Below are 24,207 nucleotides of genomic sequence, written 5' to 3' on the forward strand. Positions count from 1 at the left end.
ACTGGCCCAATGACAGCCTGGTACTGGCTTAGTGGCAGCCTGGTACTGGCCCAATGACAGCCTGGTACTGGCCCAGTAGTAGCCTGGTACTGGCCCAATGACGGCCAGGTACTGGCTCAGTGGCACCCTGGTACTGGCCCAATGACAGCCCAGTACTGGCTCAATGGCAGCCTGGTACTGGCCCAATGACAGCCTGGTCCTGGATCGGTGGCAGACTGGTACTGGCCAAATGACAGCCTGGTACTGGCTCAGTGGCAGCCTGGTACTGGCTCAGTGGCAGCCTGGTACTGGCCCAATGGCAGCCTGGTACTGGCTCAGTGGCAGCCTGGTACTGGCCCAATGGCAGCCTGGTACTGGCTCAGTGGCAGCCTGGTACTGGCTCAATGACAGCCTGGTACTGGCCCAATGACAGCCTGGTACTGGCTTACTGGCAGCCTGGTACTGGCCAAATGACAGCCTGGTACTGGCGCAGTGGCAGCCTGGTTCTGGCCCAATGACAGCCCAGTACTGGCCCAATGACAGCCTGGTACTGGCCCAATGACAGCCTGGTATAGGCTAAATGACTACCTGGTTCAGGCTCAATGACAGCCTGGCACTGGCCCAATGACAGCCTGGTACTGGTTCAATGGCAGCCTGGTACTGGCCCAATGACAGTCTGGTACTGGCCCAATGACAGCCCAGTACTGGCCCAATGACAGCCTGGTACTGGCCCAATGACAGCCTGGTATAGGCTAAATGACTACCTGGTTCAGGCTCAATGACAGCCTGGCACTGGCCCAATGACAGCCTGGTACTGGTTCAATGGCAGCCTGGTACTGGCCCAATGACAGTCTGGTACTGGTTCAATGGCAGCCTGGTACTGGTTCAATGACAGCCTGGTACTTGCTCAGTGGCAGCCTGGTACTGGCCCAATGGCAGCCTGTTACTGGCCCAGTGGGAGGCTCGTACTGGCTAATGAAACCTCGGTACTGGCCCAATGGCAGCCTGGTATAGGCTAAATGACTACCTGGTTCAGGCTCAATGACAGCCTGGCACTGGCCCAATGACAGCCTGGTACTGGCCCAATGACAGCCTGGTAGTGGCCGAATGACAGCCTCGTATTGGCCCAATGACAGCCTGGTACTGGTTCAATGGCAGCCTGGTACTGGCCCAATGACAGCCTGGTACTTGCTCAGTGGCAGCCTGGTACTGGTTCAATGGCAGTCTGGTACTGGGGCAATGACAGCCTGGTACTGGCCCAGTAGCAGCCCAGTACTGGCCCAATAACAGCCTGGTACTGGCCCAATAACAGCCTGGTACTGGCCCAATGACAGCCTAGTACTGGCTCAGTGGCAGCCAGGTACTGGCCCAATGACAGCCTGGTACTGGCTCAGTGGCAGCCAGGTACTGGCTTAGTGGCAGCCTGGTACTGGCCCAATAACAGCCTGGTACTGGCCCAATGACAGCTGGTTCTGGCTCAATGGCAGCCTGGTACTGGCTCAGTGGCAGCCAGGTACTGGCCAAATGACAGCCTGGTACTGGCTCAGTGACAGCCTGGTACTGGCCAAATGTCAGCCTGGTACTGGCCCAATGACAGCTGGTTCTGGCTCAATGACAGCCTGGTACTGGCCCAGTGGCAGCCTGGTATAGGCTCAATGACAGCCTGGTACTGGCTCAATGACAGCCTGGCACTGGCCTAATGGCAGCCTGGCACTGGCCTAATGGCAGCCTGGCACTGGCCTAATGACAGCCTGGCACTGGCTCAATGACAGCCTGGCACTGGCCCAATGGCAGCCTGGCACTGGCCCAATGGCAGCCTGGCACTGGCCCAATGACAGCCTGATACAGGCCCAATGACAGCCTGGTACTGGCCCAATGACAGCCTGGTACTAGCTCAATGACAGTCTTGTACTGGCTCAATGACAACCTGATACTGGCTCAATAACAGCCTGGTACTGGCACAGTGGCCGCCTGGTACTGCCCGATGACAGCTTGGTTCTGGCCCAATGACAGCCTGGTTCTGGCTCAATGACTGGCTGGTACTGGCCCAATGGCAGCCTGTTACTGGCCCAGTGGGAGGCTCGTACTGGCTAATGAAACCTCGGTACTGGCCCAATGGCAGCCTGGTATAGGCTAAATGACTACCTGGTTCAGGCTCAATGACAGCCTGGCACTGGCCCAATGACAGCCTGGTACTGGCCCAATGACAGCCTGGTAGTGGCCGAATGACAGCCTCGTATTGGCCCAATGACAGCCTGGTACTGGTTCAATGGCAGCCTGGTACTGGTTCAATGACAGTCTGGTACTGGGGCAATGACAGCCTGGTACTGGCCCAATGACAGCCTGGTACTGGTTCAATGGCAGCCTGGTACTGGTTCAATGACAGCCTGGTACTGGCCCAATGACAGCCTGGTCCTGACCCAATGACAGCCTGGTACTGGCCCAATGACAGCCTGGTACTGGCTCAATGACAGCCTGGTCCTGACCCAATGACAGGCTGGTACTGGCTCAATGACAGCCTGGTACTGGCCCAATAACAGCCTGGTACTGGCCAAATGACTGGCTGGTTCTGGCCCAATGACAGCCTGGTACTGGCTCAATGTCAGCCTGGCACAGGCCCAATGGCAGCCTGGTACTAGCTCAATGACAGTCTTGTACTGGCTCAATGACAACCTGATACTGGCTCAATAACAGCCTGGTACGGGCCCAATGACAGCCTGGTCCTGGCCCAATGACAGCCTGGTCCTGGCCCAGTGACAGCCTGGTCCTGGCTCAATGACAGCCTGGTACTGGCCCAATGACAGCCTGGTCCTGGCTCAATGACAGCCTGGTACGGGCCCAATGACAGCCTGGTCCTGGCCCAATGACAGCCTGGTCCTGGCTCCATGACAGCCTGGTCCTTGCCCAATGACAGCCTGGTCCTTGCCCAATGACAGCCTGGTCCTTGCCCAATGACAGCCTGGTCCTGGCCCAATGACAGCCTGGTCCTGGCTCAATGACAGCCTGGTCCTGGCCCAGTGACAGCCTGGTCCTGGCCCAATGACAGCCTGGTACTGGCCCAGTGACAGCCTGGTCCTGGCCCAATGACAGCCTGGTCCTGGCCCAATGACAGCCTGGTCCTGGCTCAATGACAGCTTCGTACTGGCCCAATGGCAGCCTGGTACTGGTTAAATGACAGCCTGGTACTAGACCAATGGCAGCCTGGTACTGGCCCAATGACAGCCTGGTCCTGTCTCAGTGACAGCCTGGTACTGGCCCAATGACAGCCTGGTACTGCCCGATGACAGCCTGGTACTGGCTCAATGACAGCCCGGCATCTGTTGGGTTTGCTTTCAGGGACCATCTCGTTTTTGGGCGTTCTGTCCTTAACTGATTTTCTTGGCCTTGGGAATAGAGTGGCCCACCAACAGAGAGCCCCGTTCCCTTGCAGTTCACCTCCACCCTCCATCACCCCCTCACTCACCCCTTCCTGGGTCAACTATGATCATCTGTTTGAACATTGTGCAGTTTGTGGTGGGTAGGATTTGGCCAACAGGGGTCTTTACTCCCCATGGAGGCCCGTACTGGTGCCTGGTTAAATTTCCAAGTGGTGAATGATTCAGTGCGAGTTTCCAAGAAAGAAGGAAACGTGGGAGCTCTATGGTTATCCAATCAGGGCTAAGACTCTCATTACCTCCATTAATAACTACCCATTCTTTTCTCCTTTTCTTTTTTTTTCTGCGGTAGTGCTTATTTTTCTCCCGTACCCATGGTGTGTGTGCAGGTGTGAGACACAGTGAGAGACACAAGTTGCACGAATCTTTGTGCGGCGTACAAAAGTCAGATCCGGGTGACGAACTGCGTCCCGAACCCGAATGCCCGCAGAGTCCCAAGCAGGGACTCGTGATCGACCCTGGTCGAGAGACAGGAAGGTGACCCATTCTTCCTGGTCTGTACTTATTTTTTCCCCAGCACCCATGGTGTGTGTGCAGGTGTTGAGAATGCCCTGCTTATTATTTTTTTATTATATAACCCCCACACTCCCGCCTAACCACGGTAGTGCTTATATTTCCCCTGTACCCATGGTGTGTGTGTGCAGGTGTGAGACACAGTGAGAGACACAAGGTGCACAAATCTTTATTCAATTCCCACCACCAGGAAGATAGGAAACACCCGGGTGGCCAGTGACAAACACTGCCCTTCACATCAAAGGGCAGTGCTGTGTGATCAAAAACAGTGAAGGGGAGGGTAGGGACTAAATCAAAATAGAGTTGGAGGGAGAAATGATGCACTCCACTCCCTGCGGCGCCCACCTCGCCCTGAACAACTCCAGGGTGTTGGTCGACACCACGTGCTCCTTCTCCAAGGACACCCCGGCCCTAACGTAACCGCGGAAGAGGGGCAGGCAGTCGGCCCTAACGACCCCCTCCACGGCCCGCTGCCTGGACCTGTTGATGGCCAGTTTGGCCAGGCCCAGGAGCAGACCCACGAGGAGGTCTTCAGACCTGCCCTCCTTCCTCCGTACCAGGTGCCTGAAGATCAGGAGCGTGGGACTGAAGTGCAGCCAAAAGCAGAGGAAGAGGTTTTTCAGAAAATCAAAAAGGGAGTGCAAACGCCCACACCCAATATACACGTGGTCCACGGACTCCACAACGCTACAGAACAAGCAGTTGGGCTGGGAGTCCGTGAACCACCGCAATCTGCGGTTGCAGGGGACCGCTGCGTGCAGCACCCTCCACCCCAGATCCCCGAGAGAAAGGGGGAGGACTCCCGCGTAGAGAGCCCTCCACTGGGGATCCCCACCGCCCGATGGCAAATGGGCACGCCAAGGCGTGTCCGGACGGTGGATGAGGGAGAAGAGGTGGATGGTGTGCAGCAGCAGTCTGTACAGGGCTCTTCTTTTTATTTCCCTAAACGAAACAAAATTAAAATTTCGGAGGCGGCTCAGGTTGTGGGGCACAGGCTCCCGCGGGAAGTACGGGACCTTGGGGCCAATGTGAAATTCCGTCCGGGCTGGGGTGAGTGCGGACGGGATCCCACCGCACACCTGAGCGTCCTCCAACTGGTGCACTACGTCGGGTCCGAGCACCGCCGTTTTAAGGTGTCGGATGGCGGTGGCCACGTACTGGACGTCTACCGCTGCCCTGCCTGCTATGTCCTGCGGCAGCGTCCAGCCCAGGCCCCCGGCACCCAGCACGTCCCCGACCCTGGTCACCCTCGCCGCCGCGGCCCTCCCCTCCGACAGCCACTCGAACCCGCGAGTACGGAGGTGCGGATTCCTGAGCAACGGCTCCCTGACGACAGCCGCTACTCCAGCCGGGGGGTAGGCGCGACGCGATTCGACCATGTTCCAGACAGTGATCAGGTCCTGGTAAAAGACAGGCAGCGTCTTGAGGGCGACCTCCAAACCGTCACGGTCGACGAACAGGAGCTGCGTGTCGTAGTTGAGGTTACGCACCTGGCGGAAAAAATACATCGCCAGGGGGCGCCACCTAGGAGGAGGCTCGACGTAAAGGTATCGCCGCAAGGTCTGAAGGTGGAACGTCGCGACCTGGGTGTGGACGCACACCAGCGACTGACCGCCCTCCTCAATAGGGAGACTCAGAACCTGCGCGGCGACCCAGTGCATCTTTTTGTCCCAGAAGAAATCGACCAACGTTCTCTGGATGTCAGCGACAAAGCCAGGAGGAGGGACCAAAGTGACCAGCCGGTACCACAGCATGGCGGCCACCAGCTGGTTTACGACCAGCACTCGACTCCTGTAAGATAGCACTCGGAGCAGTCCTGTCCTGCGGCCTAGGCGAGCCGAGACTTTGGCCTCCAGCTCCTGCCAGTTGGCCGGCCAGGATTCCTCAGCCGGGCCGAGGTAGACCCCCAGGTAGAGGAGATGGTGGTACTCCAGCTGAACCCCCGTAACTCCTCCGGCAGAGAGTCCACCCGCCACGGGCCAACCAGTAGTCCGGAACATTTGGCCCAGTTGATCCTGGCGGAAGACGCCGCCGAGTACACGGCCTGGCACTCGCGCATCATCCCCAGGTCAGCCGGGTCGGTGAAAGTGAGGAGCACGTCGTCGGCGTAGGTCGAGCGGACCACACCCGTGCCCGCGCCGCGCAGAACCAGCCCCGACAACCTCCTCCACAAGAGGCGCAGGAAAGGCTCCACGCACAGGGAATACAGCTGGCCGGACAGGGGACAGCCTTGACGCACTCCTCTCCCGAAGCGAAGGGGCGCCGTCAGGGACCCGTTAACTTTAATCACACACACTGCGGCAGCGTACAAAAGTCGGATTCGGGCGACGAACTGCGTCCCGAACCTGAATGCCCGCAGAGTCCCGAGCAGGTACTCGTGATCGACCCTGTCGAACGCCTTCTCCTGGTCGAGAGACAGGAAGGTGACCCATTCTTTTTTTTTGAAAGGGCAAGCACACCTGTTTTTCTTTCTTACTCCTGTTTATTTATTTTTTCTTTTTTTTTTCTTTTTTTTCTTTTCACCCCCACACTACCACCTACGTGCGGTAATGCTTATTTTATCCCCGGCACCTATGGTGTGTGTATACGTGTGAAACACAGTGAAAGACACAAAGTGCACGAATTTTTTATTCAATTTCCACCACCAGGAAGATAGGAAAACACCCGGGTGGCCAGTGACAAACACTGCCCTTCACATCAAAGGGCAGTGCTGTGTGATCAAAACAGTGAAGGGGTGGGTAGGGACTAAATCAAAATAGAGTTGGAGGGAGAAATGATGCACTCCACTCCCTGCGGCGCCCACCTCTCCCTGAACAACTCCAGGGTGTTGGTGGACACCGCGTGCTCCTTCTCCAAGGACACCCGGGCTCTAACGTAACCGCGGAAGAGGGGCAGGCAGTCGGCCCTAACGACCCCCTCCACAGCCCGCTGCCTGGACCTGTTGATGGCCAGCTTGGCCAGGCCCAGGAGCAGACCCACGAGGAGGTCTTCAGACCTGCCCTCCTTCCTCCGTACCGGGTGCCCAAAGATCAGGAGCGTGGGACTGAAGTGCAGCCAAAAACAGAGGAGAAGGTTTTTAAGGAAATCAAAAAGGGAGTGCAAACGCCCACACCCAATATATACATGGTCCACGGACTCCACAGCGCCACAGAACAAGCAGTTGGGCTGGGAGTCCGTGAACCACCGCAATCTGCGGTTGCAGGGGACTGCTGCGTGCAGCACCCTCCACCCCAGATCCCTGAGAGAAAGGGGGAGGACTCCCGCGTAGAGAGCCCTCCACTGGGGATCCCCACCGCCCGGTGGCAAATGGGCACGCCAAGGCGTGTCCGGACGGTGGATGAGGGAGAAGAGGTGGATGGTGTGCAGCAGCAGTCGGTACAGGGCTCTCCTTTTCACCTCCCGAAACAAAACAAAATTAAAATTCCGGAGGCGGCTCAGGTTGTGGGGCACAGGCTCCCGCGGGAAGTACGGGACCTTGGGGCCAATGTGAAATTCCGTCCGGGCTGGGGTGAGCGCGGACGGGATCCCACCGCACACCTGAGCGTCCTCCAACTGGTGCACTACGTCGGGTCCGAGCACCGCCGTTTTAAGGCGTCGGATGGCGGTGGCCACGTACTGGACGTCTACCGCTGCCCTGCCTGCTATGTCCTGCGGCAGCGTCCAGCCCAGGCCCCCGGCACCCAGCACGTCCCCGACCCTGGTCACCCTCGCCGCCGCGGCCCTCCCCTCCGACAGCCACTCGAACCCGCGAGTACGGAGGTGCGGATTCCTGAGCAACGGCTCCCTGACGACAGCCGCTACTCCAGCCGGAGGGTAGGCGCGACGCGATTCGACCGTGTTCCAGACAGTGATCAGGTCCTGGTAAAAGACAGGCAGCGTCTTGAGGGCGACCTCCAAACCGTCACGGTCGACGAACAGGAGCTGCGTGTCGTAGTTGAGGTTACGCACCTGGCGGAAAAAATACGTCGCCAGGGCGCACCACCTAGGAGGAGGCTCGACGTAAAGGTATCGCCGCAAGGTCTGAAGGCGGAAGGTCGCGACCTGGGTGCGGACGCACACCAGCGACTGACCGCCCTCCTCAATAGGGAGACTCAGAACCTGCGCGGCGACCCAGTGCATCTTTTTGTCCCAGAAGAAATCGACCAACGTTCTCTGGATGTCAGCGACAAAGCCAGGAGGAGGGACCAAAGTGACCAGCCGGTACCACAGCATGGCGGCCACCAGCTGGTTTATGACCAGCACTCGACTCCTGTAAGATAGCACTCGGAGCAGTCCTGTCCAGCGGCCTAGGCGAGCCGAGACTTTGGCCTCCAGCTCCTGCCAGTTGGCCGGCCAGGATTCCTCGGCCGGGCCGAGGTAGACCCCCAGGTAGAGGAGATGGGTGGTACTCCAGCTGAACCCCCGTAACTCCTCCGGCAGAGAGTCCACCCGCCACGGGCCGACCAGTAGTCCGGAACATTTGGCCCAGTTGATCCTGGCGGAAGACGCCGCCGAGTACACGGCCTGGCACTCGCGCATCCTCCCCAGGTCAGCCGGGTCGGTGAAAGTGAGGAGCACGTCGTCGGCGTAGGCCGAGAGGACCACCCCCGTGCCCGCGCCGCGCAGAACCAGCCCCGACAACCTCCTCCGCAAGAGGCGCAGGAAAGGCTCCACGCACAGGGAATACAGCTGGCCGGACAGGGGACAGCCTTGACGCACTCCTCTCCCAAAGCGAAGGGGCGCCGTCAGGGACCCATTAACTTTAACCAGACACTCTGCGGCGGTGTACAAAAGTCGGATTCGGGCGACGAACTGCGTCCCGAACCTGAATGCCCGCAGAGTCCCGAGCAGGTACTCGTGATCGACCCTGTCGAACGCCTTCTCCTGGTCGAGAGACAGGAAGGTGACCCATTCTTTTTTTTTGAAAGGGCAAGCACACCTGTTTTTCTTTCTTACTCCTGTTTATTTATTTTTTCTTTTTTTTTTCTTTTTTTTCTTTTCACCCCCACACTACCACCTACGTGCGGTAATGCTTATTTTATCCCCGGCACCTATGGTGTGTGTATACGTGTGAAACACAGTGAAAGACACAAAGTGCACGAATTTTTTATTCAATTTCCACCACCAGGAAGATAGGAAAACACCCGGGTGGCCAGTGACAAACACTGCCCTTCACATCAAAGGGCAGTGCTGTGTGATCAAAACAGTGAAGGGGAGGGTAGGTGACCCATTCTTCCTGGCCTGTAATGCTTACCATCCTAATGATTATCTAATTATCCTGATAATAAACCTCTGAGGCCAAACCTGTCCTCAATATAGGAAACAATTACTTTAATCAGGTGATAAATTCCTGATGCTGCTCCTACGTATCCCATTTGGCCTGAATAGCTTGTCCAGTGACATTGGCATTACACCCACCACCTTCCCAAATCCTGTACAATGTTTCCAATAAAATGATGGCATTTTCTAAAAGTTGACAAGGCCGATTTTTTTTTCAGGAGAACCCCCAGTCTTTGATTGGGATTAATGAATCGGTGCTCATTGATAATAATCCCATTGTTTTATTGCAGAACTCAATACCCCATGCTGAGAAAAACATGGAGGGTTAATCTGGGAGGGATTATTCTGGATACTTTCCGAAGAAGTCGCTTTGGGTTACAGGATTACTGGTCCAATCCACAACGAGCCTATCGGATTGGGGCTGTGTCACGGAACTCCAGGAGGCATCTGCTGGTTCTTCCAGGAAACACCGGTATCTCTGATGTAGACTCCACCATCAAACCAGGATACTGCTATTATAAACACAAACTGATGTGAGTACAGTGACAAAACCACTCAGCAAACCTGAGGCAAATACACTAATGAAGGCTGTGTATGTGTAGTGTGTACACTGGTTCCCTAATAAAGCACACGTTTAAACTGAGAACATGCAACCTTCATTTAACCAATTTGTTTGGATCTAATTTTTTGTGTGTTTATTCCTATTTCATATTCCAGAGGTTAGTGGCTTGTGAATATAAAATCTCCTGAGCTGATTTAGTTTTGCAGCCTATAAATTTATCTCTAAATCCATTCCAGGCTAGTTAAAAATAGGAAACCGAGAACTACTTGTTCAATGTGATTTCGATGTGTCTATAGTGGAGAGCCATGAGGACCAGACCAATTATTATCCAGTGACAGGAGTTTCACTGTAAAAGCATAAAGCTATTGGTGGGTAAAACCCTGGCCTGAACTCAATTACGTGGGGGAGGCCAGGGTCTCACTAACATGTCGAGAAAATGCTGGAGAAATTCAGTTGGATTGGCAGCCTCGGTGGAGAGAGAAACAGAGGGAGACATTTTGAGTCTGAAATGATTCTTCTTTAAAGGAGATCACTGTTTCTCCCTCCACAGATCTGCTGAATTTCTCCAATGTTTTTAGTTTTTATTTCAGTCATTAGCTCCTGTGGCACGAGCCTTTGATCAGAGTGGCCGATTAAGGGAGTTGGGTGGAGGAGTGACTGTGACGTTCAGAAGTTCTGTCACTGAATTCCTTGTCAGTGGTGACCCATGACAGGAACAGATCAAGAGGCAAGCACTTAAAAACAGGAGAAAACTATGAAGCTACCTATGAAATTGGAATGACATCTGGCGCTAACTCTCCTTCACATTTTGGGGAAATTGTAAACCTTGAATGCTTCTTTAAATTTCATCTCTTGTTGCTCTTGAGAAATGACTGAACCTGAAATTCCTGCTATTTGATAGAGTATCACCCAGACACATTTCTGTACAAACCCCAGGCTTCGGAGTCTGTCCCTGTACTCACTGAAAAACTCCATCAGTATACACTTCTTCAAGATCTCTAACAACTATTCAAATGACAGTGTCGGTGGGTGATAACATGATGCTGGTGTGACCTTCCCCCTAGCCTTAGTCAGTGGTTACACTGCTCACTGCACTCAGTGCCAGCCTGCCTTCATACAGAAACAGAAATGGTCCTACCGTCTCAGAAAGGAGCTCTTCCTCATATCTGCCCTGACTGGATCACCATGGGCCAATTGTTGGACCGTTGGATTGTCCAACCTGTGCAATGTCACACTGTCCTTTCTGAAAAGGAACTGACTTGTTGCTGAAGTAAGGGTTCCCAGGAATAACCCCCAGCCTCCCAGTGCTGTCTTCACCCAATGCGATATATTCACTGTTTCCCAGCTCAGAGTCTGGAGAGAAACCAGGAGCAGCAACGGGGTTAAATAACCCAGTTCCCCATTCCCCCTCGGCCGCATGCTGAGGGGACAGGTCTCATTAGTGCCCCGTGCTCTCTCTCCCCTGTTACAGCATCATAACATTTGATGGAATGGAGTTCCAGGTGCTTGGAGGACACCTGAATTCATGAAAATAAATGTATTCCCAAGTCGTTAGACAAACCAACAAAAGCCTCTCAGAAAGTACAAAATAATTGAAATCGGATCCTGAAACTGCAATTCCTGGAAGTGCTGGCATCAGGGAAAATTCATCATAAAGGGAAATAATTCTAATCCAAACCAAATGAAGTTAGAAAAGAAGTCTGTTAATAAACCGCAGCTTCAGACAAATGCTCAACACATTGCCATCGTCCCCACCAGGGCCAGCTACACCAGGGCCAGCCCTCTGAGGGTTATAGAGAATCACTTGCTTTTCTCTGACTAGTTACTCATCAGGTCCTAGTAACAGCTTTGACATGCTTTACTCATGGACCTTCTGAAGCTGTCTTTAAAATGTGCTGTGTAATTCTGGATCAGGTTTAATTCTGACTCGGCATTCCTCCTATTCTAGAATCTGCACGTTCCCTAATCCCACGGTATGCTCACTAATCCCACTATACGTTCCCTAATCCCACTGCCCAACATTGGCAACAGTACATAAAACATAGAACAACACAGCACAGAACAGGCCCTTCGGCCCTCGATGTTGTGCTGACCTGTGAACTAATCTAAGACCATCATCCTACACTATCCCATCATCATCCATGTGCTTATCCAAGAAATATTTAAATCTCCCTAATGTGGCTGAGTTAACTACATTGGCATTCCATGCCCTTACCACTCTCTGACATCTGTCTTAAATCTATCATCCCTCAATTTGTAGCTATGTTCCCTCGTACAAGTCAACATCATCATCCTAGGAAAAAGACTTTCACTGTCTACCCTGTCTATTCCTCTGATCATCTTGTAGGTCTCTATCAAATCCTCTCTTAGCCTTCTTCTTTCCAATGAGAACAGACCCAGGTCTCTCAGCCTTTCCTCATAAGACCTTCCCTCCAGACCAGGCAACATCTTGGTAAATTTTCTCTGCACCTTTTCCAACGCTTCCATATCCTTCCTGGAATATGGGGACCAGAACTGTACACAATATTCCAAGTGTGGCCACACCAGCATTTTGTATAGTTGCAGCATGATATTGTGGCTCTGGAATTCAATCCCTCTACCAATGAAACCTAACACACCGTATGCCTTCATAATAACACTATCCACCTGGGTGGCAACTTTCAGAGATCTATGTACATGTTCTCCAAGATCCCACTGCACATCCACACTACCAAGAATCTTTCCATTGACCCAGTACTCTGCCTTCCTGTTATTCTTCCCGAAGTCAATGACCTCACATTTAGCTGCATTGAACTCCATCTGCCACCTCTCAGCCCAATTCTGCAGTTTATCCAAGTCCCTCTGCAACCTGTAACATTCTTCCACACTGTCCACCACTCCACCGACTTTAGTGTCGTCTTCAAACTTGCTAATCCATCCCCCCATGCCTGCGTCTAAGTCATTTATAAAAATGACAAACAGCAATGGTCCCAAAACAGACCCTTGTGGCACACCCCGGACTCCAGGGTGAATATTTCCCATCAACCACTACTTGCTGCCTTCTTTCAGAAAGCCAGTTTCTAATCCAATCTGCTAAATCACCCTCAATTCCATGCCTCTGCATTTTCTCCAACAGCCTACCATGTCGTACCTTATCAAAGGCTTCACTGAAGTCCATGTATACCACATCAACTGCCCTACCCTCATCTACATGCTTAGTCAACTTCTCAAAAAACTCAATGAGATTTGTGAGACATGACCTGCCCTTGATGAAACCATGTTGGCTATCTCCAATCAAAGTGTTGCTTGCTAGATGATTGGAAATCCTATCTCCTATAATCTTTTCCAAAACCTTTCCTACAACAGAAGTAAGGCTCACTGGCCTATAATTACCTGGGTCATCTCTGCTGCCCTTCTTGAACAAGGACACTACACTTGCAATCCTCCAGTCTGCTGGTACCAAACCTGTAGACAATGATGACTCAAATATCAAATCCAAAGGCTCTGCTATCTCCTCCCTAGCTTCCCAGAGAATCCTCGGATAAATCCCATCCGGCCCAGGGGACTTGTCTGCTTTCACTCCTTCTAGAATTGATAACACCTGTTCGTAACTAACCTCGATCCTTTCTAGTCTAATATCTCGTACCTCATTCTTCTCCTCTACAATACTCTCCTTTTCCTGAGTGAAAACCGATGAGAAATGTTCATTTAGCACCTCTTTGATCTCCACGGGGTCCACACTCAACTTCCCACTTCTGTCTTTGATTGGTTCTATTCTTACCCTGATCATCCTTTTATTCCTCACATACTTATAGAAAGCTTTAGGATTCTCCTTTATTCTATTTGCTAAAGACTGCTCGTGTCCCCTCCTTGCTCTTCATAACTCTCTCTTTAAATCCTTTCTTGCTGATCTGTAACTCTCCATCGCTTCATCTGAACTATCTTGCCTTATGTCACATAAGCCTCGCTCTTCCACTTAACAAGAGATGCAATTTCTTTGGTAAACCACAGTTCCCTGACCTTATCACTTCCTTCTGCCTGACAGGGACATATCTATCAAGGACACGCAATATCTGCTCCTTAAACCAGCTTCACATTTCCATTGTCTGCATCCCCTGCATTTTGCTACCCCATTCTATGCATCTTAATTCTTGCCTAATCACATTATAATTGCCCTTGCCCCATCGATAACTCTTGACCTGTGGCCTGTACCTATCCCTTTCCATCGCTAAACTAAACGTAACTGAATATGGTCACTCCCCAAAGTGCTCACCTACAACTAAATCAAACACCTGGCCTGGTTCATTACCCAGCACCAGATCCAGTGTGGCCTCCCCTCTTGTCGGCCCTTCAACACACTGTGTCTGGAAACCCTCCCGTACACATTGGACAAAAACTGATCTATCTGGTGTACTAGAGTTATAGCATTTCCAGTCAATGTTGGGGAAGTTAAAGTCCCCCATAATACCACCCTATTCCTTTCACACCTACCCAGAATAATTTTGCTAATCCTCTCTTTCACATCCCTGGAACTCTGCGGAGGCCTATAAAAAATTCCAAGCAGTGTGACCTCTCCTCTCCTGTTTCTAACCTCAGCCCACACTACCTCAGTAGACAAGTCCTCATCAAAAGTTCTCTCAGCCACCATTATACTATCCTTGACTAACAAGGCCACACCTCCCCCTCTTTTACCACCTTGCCTGTTCTTAATGAAAGATCTAAACCCTGGAACCTGCAACATCCATTCCTCACCCTGCTCCATCCATGTCTCCGAAGTGGCCCCAACATCGAAGTCCCGGGTACCTATCCATGCTGCAAGCTTCCTCCTGCACCATCCTTGCAGCCACGTGTTCAGCTGATATTGAACAGTGGGGTGAGGGAATGGGTTGGTGTGTTGCCTCTCAGGTGCCAGGGTCTGTGATGTCTCGGATTGTATCTTTGGGGTCCTGAAGGGAGAGGGTGACCAGCCTCAAGTCGTGGTCCATGTAGGTACCAATGACATGAGTAGAAAGAGGGATAGGGATGTAAGGCAGGATTTCAGGGAGCTAGGGTGGAAGCTGAGAGCTAGACCAAACAATCCCACTGCCCGACTTTAGGTAACATGCAGTTGCCAATCCCACTATATATTCCCTAATCCCACTGCTCAACATTGCAAACTGCAAATTCTCCAATTCCACTGTACATTCCATAATCCCACTGTAGGTTCCCTAATCCCACTTCCCAACATTTGCAACTGTACATTCCCTAGTCCCACTGTGCATTCCCTAATATCACTGCTCAACATTGGCAACAATAGATTCCCTCAACCCACTGTAAATTCCCTAATCCCACAGGCCGACATTGGCAAATGTACTTTCCCTAATCTTAATACACGTTCCCTAATCCTACTGTAAATTCCCTAATCCCACTGTCCAACATTGGCAGCTATATGTTCCCTAATCCCACTATACAATCCATAAACCCACTGTACGCTGCCTAATGTACATTCCCTGATCCCACTGTACGTTACCTAATCCCACTATAAAACCCTGAATCCCACTGCCTGACATGGGCCACTGTACCTTCCCTAATCCCACTGCCTGATGTTGGCAACTGTAGATTCCCTAATCCCACTGCCCAACACTGACAGATATACGTTCCCTAATCCCACTGTACATTCCATAATCCCAATGTACGTTCACTATTCCCACTCCCTAACATTTGCAACTGTACATTTCCTAATCCCACTGTTTAACATTGCCAACTGCACATTCCCTAATTACATTGTATGTTCCCTAATCCCACTGCCAGACATTGGCAACTGTACATTCCCTAATCCCACTCGAATTTCCTAATCCTACTGTACGTTCCCTAATCCCACTGCACAACATTGACAAATGTACATACCATAATCCCACTGCATGTTCCCTAATTCCAATGTATGTTCCCTAATCCCACTGCATGTTCCCTAATTCCAAGGTAAAAACAATGACTGCAGATGCTGGAAACCAGATTCTAGATCAAAGTGGTGCTGGAAAAGCACAGCAGTTCAGGCAGCATCCAATGAGCAGGACAATCAACATTTTGGACAAAAACCCTTCATCAGGATTAGAGCGAATCCTCTATTCCTGATGAAGGGCTTTTGCCTGAAATGTCGATTTTCCTGCTCCTCAAATGCTGCCTGAGCTGCTCTGCTTTTCCAGCACCACTCTGATCTAGAACCTCCCTAATTAATGTCCAATGTCCAGGTAGCCTGTCCTAAACCCCCATCAATCTTCGATTCTTTGAATTTATATCATTTTTTGTCTGATGAATGCTCCTGTGATGCAACCTCAAGAAATGCAAAACTTGCTCCCGCACCTCCCACATTACTTCCCTCCAAGGCCCCAAGGGACACTTCCATATCCGCCACAAATTCACCTGCACCTCCACACACATCATCTATTGCATCTGCTGCACCCGATGTGGCCTCCTCTATATTGGGGAGACAGGCCGCCTACTTGTGGAACGTTTCAGAGAACACCTCTGGGACACCAGGACCAACCAACCCAACCGCCCCGTAGCCCAACACTTTAACTCCCCCTCCCACTCCACCAAGGACATGCAGGTCCTTGGGCTCCTTCATCGCCAGATCATGGCAACACGACGGTTGGAGGAAGAGCGCTTCATCTTCTGCCTGGGAACCCTCCAACCACAAGGGATGAACTCAGATTTCTCCAGTTTCCTCATTTCCCCTCCCCCCACCTTGTCTCAGTCAAATCCCTCGAACTCAGCACCGCCTTCCTAACCTGCAATCTTCTTCCTGACCTCTCTGCCCCCACCCCACTCCGGCCTATCACCCTCACCTTGACCTCCCTCCACCTATCGCAATTCCAACGCCCCTCCCCCAAGTCCCTCCTCCCTACCTTTTATCGTAGCCTGCTGGACACACTTTCCTCATTCCTGAAGAAGGACTTATACCTGAAACGCCGATTCTCCTGTTCCTTGGATGCTGCCTGACCTGCTGCGCTTTTCCAGCAACACATTTTCACCTGTGAAGTTATGGAATGGTTAGTTCCATTAAAGGTGCTACACAAATACAAGTTGAAGAGGACGTAAGTCTCCTACAAAGGGATATTGATAGGTCAAGTAAGTGGACAGAAGTTTTGCAGATGGACAGTAACGTAGGAAAATGTGAACTTGTCCACTTTGGTAGCAGGACTAGGAAGGTAGAATAGTACATAAATGATGTGAGATTGCACAATACCTGGGATAGAGGAATTTGGGTGTTCAATAGGTCTTACTGGATACCAGACTTTAGAGACTACAAACAATAAGTCCTGGTACTTGAAACACAAAAAAAAAGGTGAATGGAATATGAAGTGGTGAAGCTTTGCTGTGGTTTTACAGGAAAGACCATAGCGAGAGCACTGTGTACAGTGTTTTATTGTTTTAGCAAAGAAAGGACCTGATTACAATAGACGTTGCTCAGAGAAGGTTGATTTGCTGATTCCTGAGATGTGGAAGTCATCATGAGGAAAAGTTAGCTTGGCTGGTCTTATATCCATTGGGTTTAGAAGGATGAGAGACAAACTTACTGAAACACAAGTATTTACCAATAAGAATCAATAACCAATCAATCAATCTAATTGATCCTGGGGGAGCTTAACAGGGTGGGTACTGAAAGGATGTTTCCCCTTGTGGGGGAGACTAGAATTAGGGGGCAGTAATTAATCAGGAGAGGCTTCTGATTTAAGATGGAATTGAGAAGACTATTGTTTTCTTCCTGAGAGTCAGTCTGTAGAATCCTCTTCCCCTGAGGTAGGTTTATTGAAGATTTTTAAGGCTGAGATGAATTGATTCTTGAATAATGAGAGAGTCAATCGTTGTAAAGGGTGGACAGGAAAGTGGAGTTGAGTGTGGAATGAGGTCAGCCATGATCTTACCCAATAGCAGAACGGGCTCAATGGGCCAAATGGCCTCATCATGCTCCTGCTTCCTTTTTATTCCATCAGGGGATGTGGATCTCATTAGGTTTCCATTGTGTGTACAGTTAGTAAGGTCATGTTGTCCATCCTTTAGCAATGCTAAACCTTAAACCTCTTCTTCTGCTGAAAACAAATGGATTGATGATTCAGCAGCTGGGAAAAGGAACAGTCGATGCTGGCTCAGGCATCAGAACCTATCTGGACCCTTTGTTGATATTAAAGCAGGACCTCAGTGAGATTCCGAAGGCTTCCAGTCTCCCAAAACACTATTGTATAATTCCAAACATTCCACATGGACGCTAGTCTGGAAATGTGAAAGATCCTAATAAGTAAATTCCATTGTTTTACAGTAAGGCCAGATACAGAGCATGAATATTACTTTTCAATTTATCCAGTGGCCTCCTCCTTTCTCATGAAAGCTTGAGATACAATTCTCTGATTTGGATGTGAGCATAAAAGGAAGTACGTTTGCAGATGACACCAAAATTGCAGGTGGAGTGGACAGCGAAGAGGGTTACCTCAGATTACAACAGGATCTGGACCAGATGGGCCAATGGGCTGAGAAGTGGCAGATGGAGTTTAATTCAGATAAATGCGAGGTGCTGCATTTTGGAAAAGCAAATCTGAGCAGGACTTATACACTTAATGGTAAGGTCCTAGGGAGTGTTGCTGAACAAAGAGACCTTGGAGAGCAGGTTCGTAGCTCCTTGAAAATAGAGTCGCAGGTGGATAGGATAGTGAAGAAGGCGTTTGGTATGCTTTCTTTTATTGGTCAGAGTATTGAGTTGGGAGGTCATATTGCGACTTTACAGGACATTGGTTAGACCACTGTTGGAATATTGTGTGCAGTTCTGGTCTCCCTCCTATCGGAAGGATGTTGTGAAACTTGAAATGGTTCAGAAAAGATTTACAAGGATGTTGCCAGGGTTAGAGGATTTGAGCTATAGGGAGAGGCTGAACAAGCTGGGGCTGTTTTCCCTGGAGTGTCGGAAGCCGAGGGGTGACCTTATAGAGGTTTACAAAATTATGAGGGGCATGGATAGGGTAAATAGGCAAGTCTTTTCCCAGGGTTCGGGGAGTCCAGAACTAGAGGGCATAGGTTTAGGGTGAGAGGGGAAAGATATAAAAGAGACCTAAGGGGCAACTTTTTCACGCAGAGGGTGGTACGTGTATGGAATGAGCTGCCAGAGGAAGTGGTGGAGGCTGGTACAATTACAACATTTAAAAGGCATCTGGATGGATATATGAATAGGAAGGGTTTGGAGGGATATGGGCCGGGTGCTGGCAGGTGGAACTGGATTGAGTTGGAATATCTGGCCGGCATGGACGGGTTGGGCTAAAGGATTAGTTTCCGTGCTGTACATCTCCATAACTCTATGACTCGCATGAGGTACAACTCCATGAACAGGAACAATGCCTGGGAGTTTTACTGTCAGAGAATCTGTGAAATATTGGTTCTAATTAACTGATTACTATTTTGGTTAAACATTGAAAATGATAGAGCAAGTCTTAAAGACAGCAGTTATAATCTTTGGAAATTGGAGAGTGCTTGATGCTGGAAGGGATTCATTCATAAAGAAATATTCATGCCAAAATGCACCATTTATCTATTGATCCATTTTTGGAAAGTGTTTCAGTTCAAATTGTATTTGAGGGTTGTGTTGGCCACAATATGTCTCTCACATTCACCTACAAAACTCCTGTACTCAATACTCTGACCAATAAAGGAAAGCATACCAAACGCCTTCTTCACTATCCTATACATTGATGGTAAGTGAAGTGTTCCATTATGAAAGGCTGCTGTATTAATGCACAGGCCCTGAATTCACACAAGGACATCAACCTGACAGTGACAGTGACTTTTCTGGGCATAAGCCATTCCTAATGAAGGGCTTATGCCCAAAATGTCAATTCTCCTGCTCCTCAGACGCTGCCTGACCGGCTGTGCTTTTCCAGAGCTATATGTATTGACTCTAACACTCCAGCATGTGCAGCCCTCACTTTCTCCAACAAGGTTATGACACATTGGTAGAACAGGATAGTTGGAGTCTTTTCCCCAGGTTGGAAATATCAATTACTGGAAAACTTAGGTTTAAGATAAAAGGGAGTTAGTTTAAAAGGGATGTGAAAGGCAGGTTTTTTTACACAGACGGAAGTGTCTGGAATGCGCTGCCAGAGGAGGTGGTGGAAGTGGATATAATAACAACGATTAACACACATCTTACCAAGTACAGGAATAAACAGAGGATGGAGGGATATGGACTGCATTGAGGCAAAGATTTTTAGTTTAGCAAGGTATCATGTATTGGCCCAGTCTTTGAGGGCAGAAGGGTCTGTTGCTGTGTTATATTGACCTTTTGTTCTTTCTGACGGACGTGTATGTGACGGGGAAGGAATGTGCTCTGGTGTAAGGAATCCATGAAATGACCAGTGGAGGTGGAGAGGGTGTGCCCAAGCCTTGGCTACATGGTTATGGTTGGACTTGTCTGGAGTTTGCACATTTTCAACAGCACTCTTACTGCTCCCAGTATGTGGGTTTCTTATTTAAGTACACAGATTGAGCTTTTGTGATGAGTTCTGGGCTAGTTGCTATTTTTAACCAGTCCCTTGAAATATTAAACTCCAGACTGGCCCTGCACATAACAAGAAGGGTTTGAAGTCTTGATCTTTGTTGTTGAATAACACTGGACCAGTGTATGTGACCATGTGGTTGGACAGGCAAAGAGTGCGCTATAAAGGCCATGCAGAGAAATCCGGCCTGTGCCGAATTCCTGGGAGATTGTTGGATCCACTGGGCAGTGGACTCAGTTCAGTCACAGTTACAGCACTCCTGACCAGACAGCCAAACCCTACTCTCATTTCTGTCCAAACCAAGGACAATCGTGTCACATTATCATTCCTCCCATTATCAGCACAAGCATGAACTGAAATCTGGACACTGGTATATTCCTGTCCTCTATCTCACCGTTGACAATACTTCAGTCTCCACCTGACAGTATGTTCAGGCAAGTCACAATTTCCCTTTCTCCAAGATGTTTCGGCACCAATTTTGAGAACTAAAGCTCAGCTTTTTGAAAGCCACCAGATGATTCTCTCTTCAGTAATCACCAAAGATCATTCCTTGCCACGAAATGCAGTGGATTCAGAATCTTTCAATATTTATATGGCAGAGGTAGATAGATTCTTGATGCCAAAGGGGATGTAAGGTTCTTGAGATATATAGCAATGTAGAGTTGAGGTTAAAACCAGATCAGCCATGATCTTATAGAATGAGAGAGCAGGCTCGAAGGGCCGAGTGGCCTCCTCTTGCTCCTTGATCATATGAATTGACTTTGCTTCAACTCTTGTACTGCAATGGCAACATTGCTAGAGCCAGATTACTTCAGAAAGAGAACATAACCTTTGACAAAACCACAAATGCACATTTGTCCAATCTCTCGCATATTATTCCAGGTGTGAAAAGAGAATGATTAAAGTGGCACCATGGAGAACCAAGTGAAGACAAACTAAAACAGGATGCCTAGTTTCTGTGGGGTAATGGGGCCAAGTGACTGTGAGGGTGAGGAACAGGAGCAGCTGGTCATGGCACAGCTGTTTCCTGCTTCCACCAGCAGATCCATAATGGGGAGAGGGGTGGGGGAGGGGGGGTCACAATCCCACGGGAATGTGGGAAAGACAATGGAACCTCTGTTCGTCAAAACATAGCATTGGATCAGAATATACTGTCACATGATCTGCACAGTCCCACTGAACCCATGTCAGACACACAATCAGCAACATTCCTTGGAAAATACTCAGTATTATTTTATATTTCCTCCAGTATCAGATTCTTTGCTGGAATTTAAAGGCACAGTTGTTGGAATACTGCGAGGGCTGTGTGTGATTAATGTGTAACTTTCTCAGGAACATGGCACTCAATCTGGAAACCAGCTGTTTCCCCACAGTACTCTGCACTCCAACACTAAACCGGTGACATTTGGGGAACTGTTGCAAGCAATCAGCCTGCACTGCAAAGACACACAGCTATGTGTCTCAACGAGCGACAGATGCTGAAATGTATGACAAAGTTACGTTTAAAGAGTATTTATAATGTAACAAAGCACCCCGGAGGAGTTGGGCATCAGACTCGAGGAGGGATAAGACAGTATATTGAACAGGCACAGAGACAGGCTTGAAACTAGACTCTGTCAATAAATAGTTGCTTGGTGGTACAGAGCTTCACATCTCGCACTCAAGAGGACAGATTTACAAAAATACGGAATCTCAAACAACAATTTTTTTTTATATACCCCCACACTACCGCCTAACCACGGTAGTGCTTATTTTTCCCCAGTACCCATGGTGTGTGTGTGCAGGTGTGAGACACAGTGAGAGACACAAGGTGCACAAATCTTTATTCAATTCCCACCACCAGGAAGATAGGAAAACACCCGGGTGGCCAGTGACAAACACTGCCCTTCACATCAAAGGGCAGTGCTGTGTGATCAAAACAGTGAAGGGGAGGGTAGGGACTAAATCAAAATAGAGTTGGAGGGAGAAATGATGCACATCCACTCCCTGAGGCGCCCACCTCTCCCTGAACAACTCCAGGGTGTTGGTCGACACCACGTGCTCCTTCTCCAAGGACACCCCGGCCCTAACGTAACCGCGGAAGAGGGGCAGGCAGTCGGCCCTAACGACCCCCTCCACAGCCCGCTGCCTGGACCTGTTGATAGCCAGTTTGGCCAGGCCCAGGAGCAGACCCACGAGGAGGTCTTCAGACCTGCCCTCCTTCCTCCGCACTGGGTGCCCAAAGATCAGGAGCGTGGGACTGAAGTGCAGCCAAAAGCAGAGGAGAAGGTTTTTAAGAAAATCGAAAAGGGAGTGCAAACACCCCACACCCAATATACACGTGGTCCACGGACTCCACAGCGCCACAGAACAAGCAGTTGGGCTGGGAGTCCGTGAACCACCGCAACCTGCGGTTGCAGGGGACTGCTGCGTGCAGCACCCTCCACCCCAGATCCCCGAGAGAAAGGGGGAGGACTCCCGCGTAGAGAGCCCTCCACTGGGGATCCCCACCGCCCGGTGGCAAATGGGCACGCCAAGGCGTGTCCGGACGGTGGATGAGGGAGAAGAGGTGGACGGTGTGCAGCAGCAGTCGATACAGGGCCCGCCTTTTTACATCCTTAAAAGGGACAAAATTAAAATTTCGGAGGCGGCTCAGGTTGTGGGGCACAGGCTCCCGCGGGAAGTACGGGACCTTGGGGCCAATGTGAAATTCCGGCCGGGCTGGGGTGAGCGCGGACGGGATCCCACCGCACACCTGAGCGTCCTCCAACTGGTGTACTACGTCGGGTCCGAGCACCGCCGTTTTAAGGCGTCGGATGGCAGTGGCCACGTACCGGATGTCTACCGCTGCCCTGCCTGCCATGTCCTGCGGCAGCGTCCAGCCCAGGCCCCCGGCACCCAGCACGTCCCGACCCTGGTCACCCTCGCCGCCGCGGCCCTCCCCTCCGACAGCCACTCGAACCCGCGAGTACGGAGGTGCGGATTCCTGAGCAACGGCTCCCTGACGACAGCCGCTACTCCAGCCGGAGGGTAGGCGCGACGCGATTCGACCATGTTCCAGACAGTGATCAGGTCCTGGTAAAAGACAGGCAGCGTCTTGAGGGCGACCTCCAAACCGTCACGGTCGACGAACAGGAGCTGCGTGTCGTAGTTGAGGCTACGCACCTGGCGGAAAAAATCCGTCGCCAGGGGGCGCCACCTAGGATCAAAAGCTTTTCTTTTTTTTAATTTTATTTCTTTTTTTTTCCATGGTTATATTTTTGTTTTTTTTTATTTTAACCCCCACACTACCACCTAACTGTGGTAGTGCTTATTTTATCCCCAGCACCCATGGTGTGTGTGTGCAGGTGTGAGACACAGTGAAAGACACAAGGTGCACAAATCTTTATTCAAATTCCACCACCAGGAAGATAGGAAAACACCCGGGTGGCCAGTGACAAACACTACCCTTCACATCAAGGGACAGTGCTGTGTGATCAAAACAGTGAAGGGGAGGGTAGGGACTAAATCAAAATAGAGTTGGAGGGAGAAATGATGCACATCCACTCCCTGCGGCGCCCACCTCTCCCTGAACAACTCCAGGGTGTTGGTCGACACCACGTGCTCCTTCTCCAAGGACACCCGGGCTCTAACGTAACCGCGGAAGAGGGGCAGGCAGTCGGCCCTAACGACCCCCTCCACGGCCCGCTGCCTGGACCTGTTGATGGCCAGTTTGGCCAGGCCCAGGAGCAGACCCACGAGGAGGTCTTCAGACCTGCCCTCCTTCCTCTGTACCAGGTGCCTGAAGATCAGGAGCGTGGGACTGAAGTGCAGCCAAAAGCAGAGGAGAAGGTTTTTCAGGAAATCAAAAAGGGAGTGCAAACGCCCCACACCCAAATACACGTGGTCCATGGACTCCACAACGCTACAGAACAAGCAGTTGGGCTGGGAGTCCGTGAACCACCGCAATCTGCGGTTGCAGGGGACTGCTGCGTGCAGCACCCTC

General features: G+C 50.7%; 1 protein-coding gene across 3 annotated transcripts in view; it reads left to right on the forward strand.

Annotated features, from left to right (window-relative positions):
- The window catches only part of LOC148142123 (uncharacterized), a 224,929-nt gene that overhangs the window by 20,082 nt on the left and 180,640 nt on the right, over positions 1 to 24,207 (forward strand). For all 3 annotated transcript variants that reach the window (XR_015752196.1, XM_087976991.1, XM_087976992.1), the window contains exon 3: positions 9,476 to 9,718. Coding sequence is in view for 2 of the 3 variants with exons in the window: in XM_087976991.1 (XP_087833117.1) it covers positions 9,476 to 9,718 (243 nt within the window). In the remaining variant the exon portion in view is untranslated. The remainder of the gene's footprint in view (positions 1 to 9,475; positions 9,719 to 24,207) is intronic.

The sequence above is a fragment of the Chiloscyllium plagiosum genome, unplaced genomic scaffold (genome assembly GCF_037043375.1).
Source record: "Chiloscyllium plagiosum isolate Xiang-an unplaced genomic scaffold, Cpla_swu_hap1 HiC_scaffold_30, whole genome shotgun sequence".
Taxonomy (NCBI): domain Eukaryota; kingdom Metazoa; phylum Chordata; class Chondrichthyes; order Orectolobiformes; family Hemiscylliidae; genus Chiloscyllium; species Chiloscyllium plagiosum.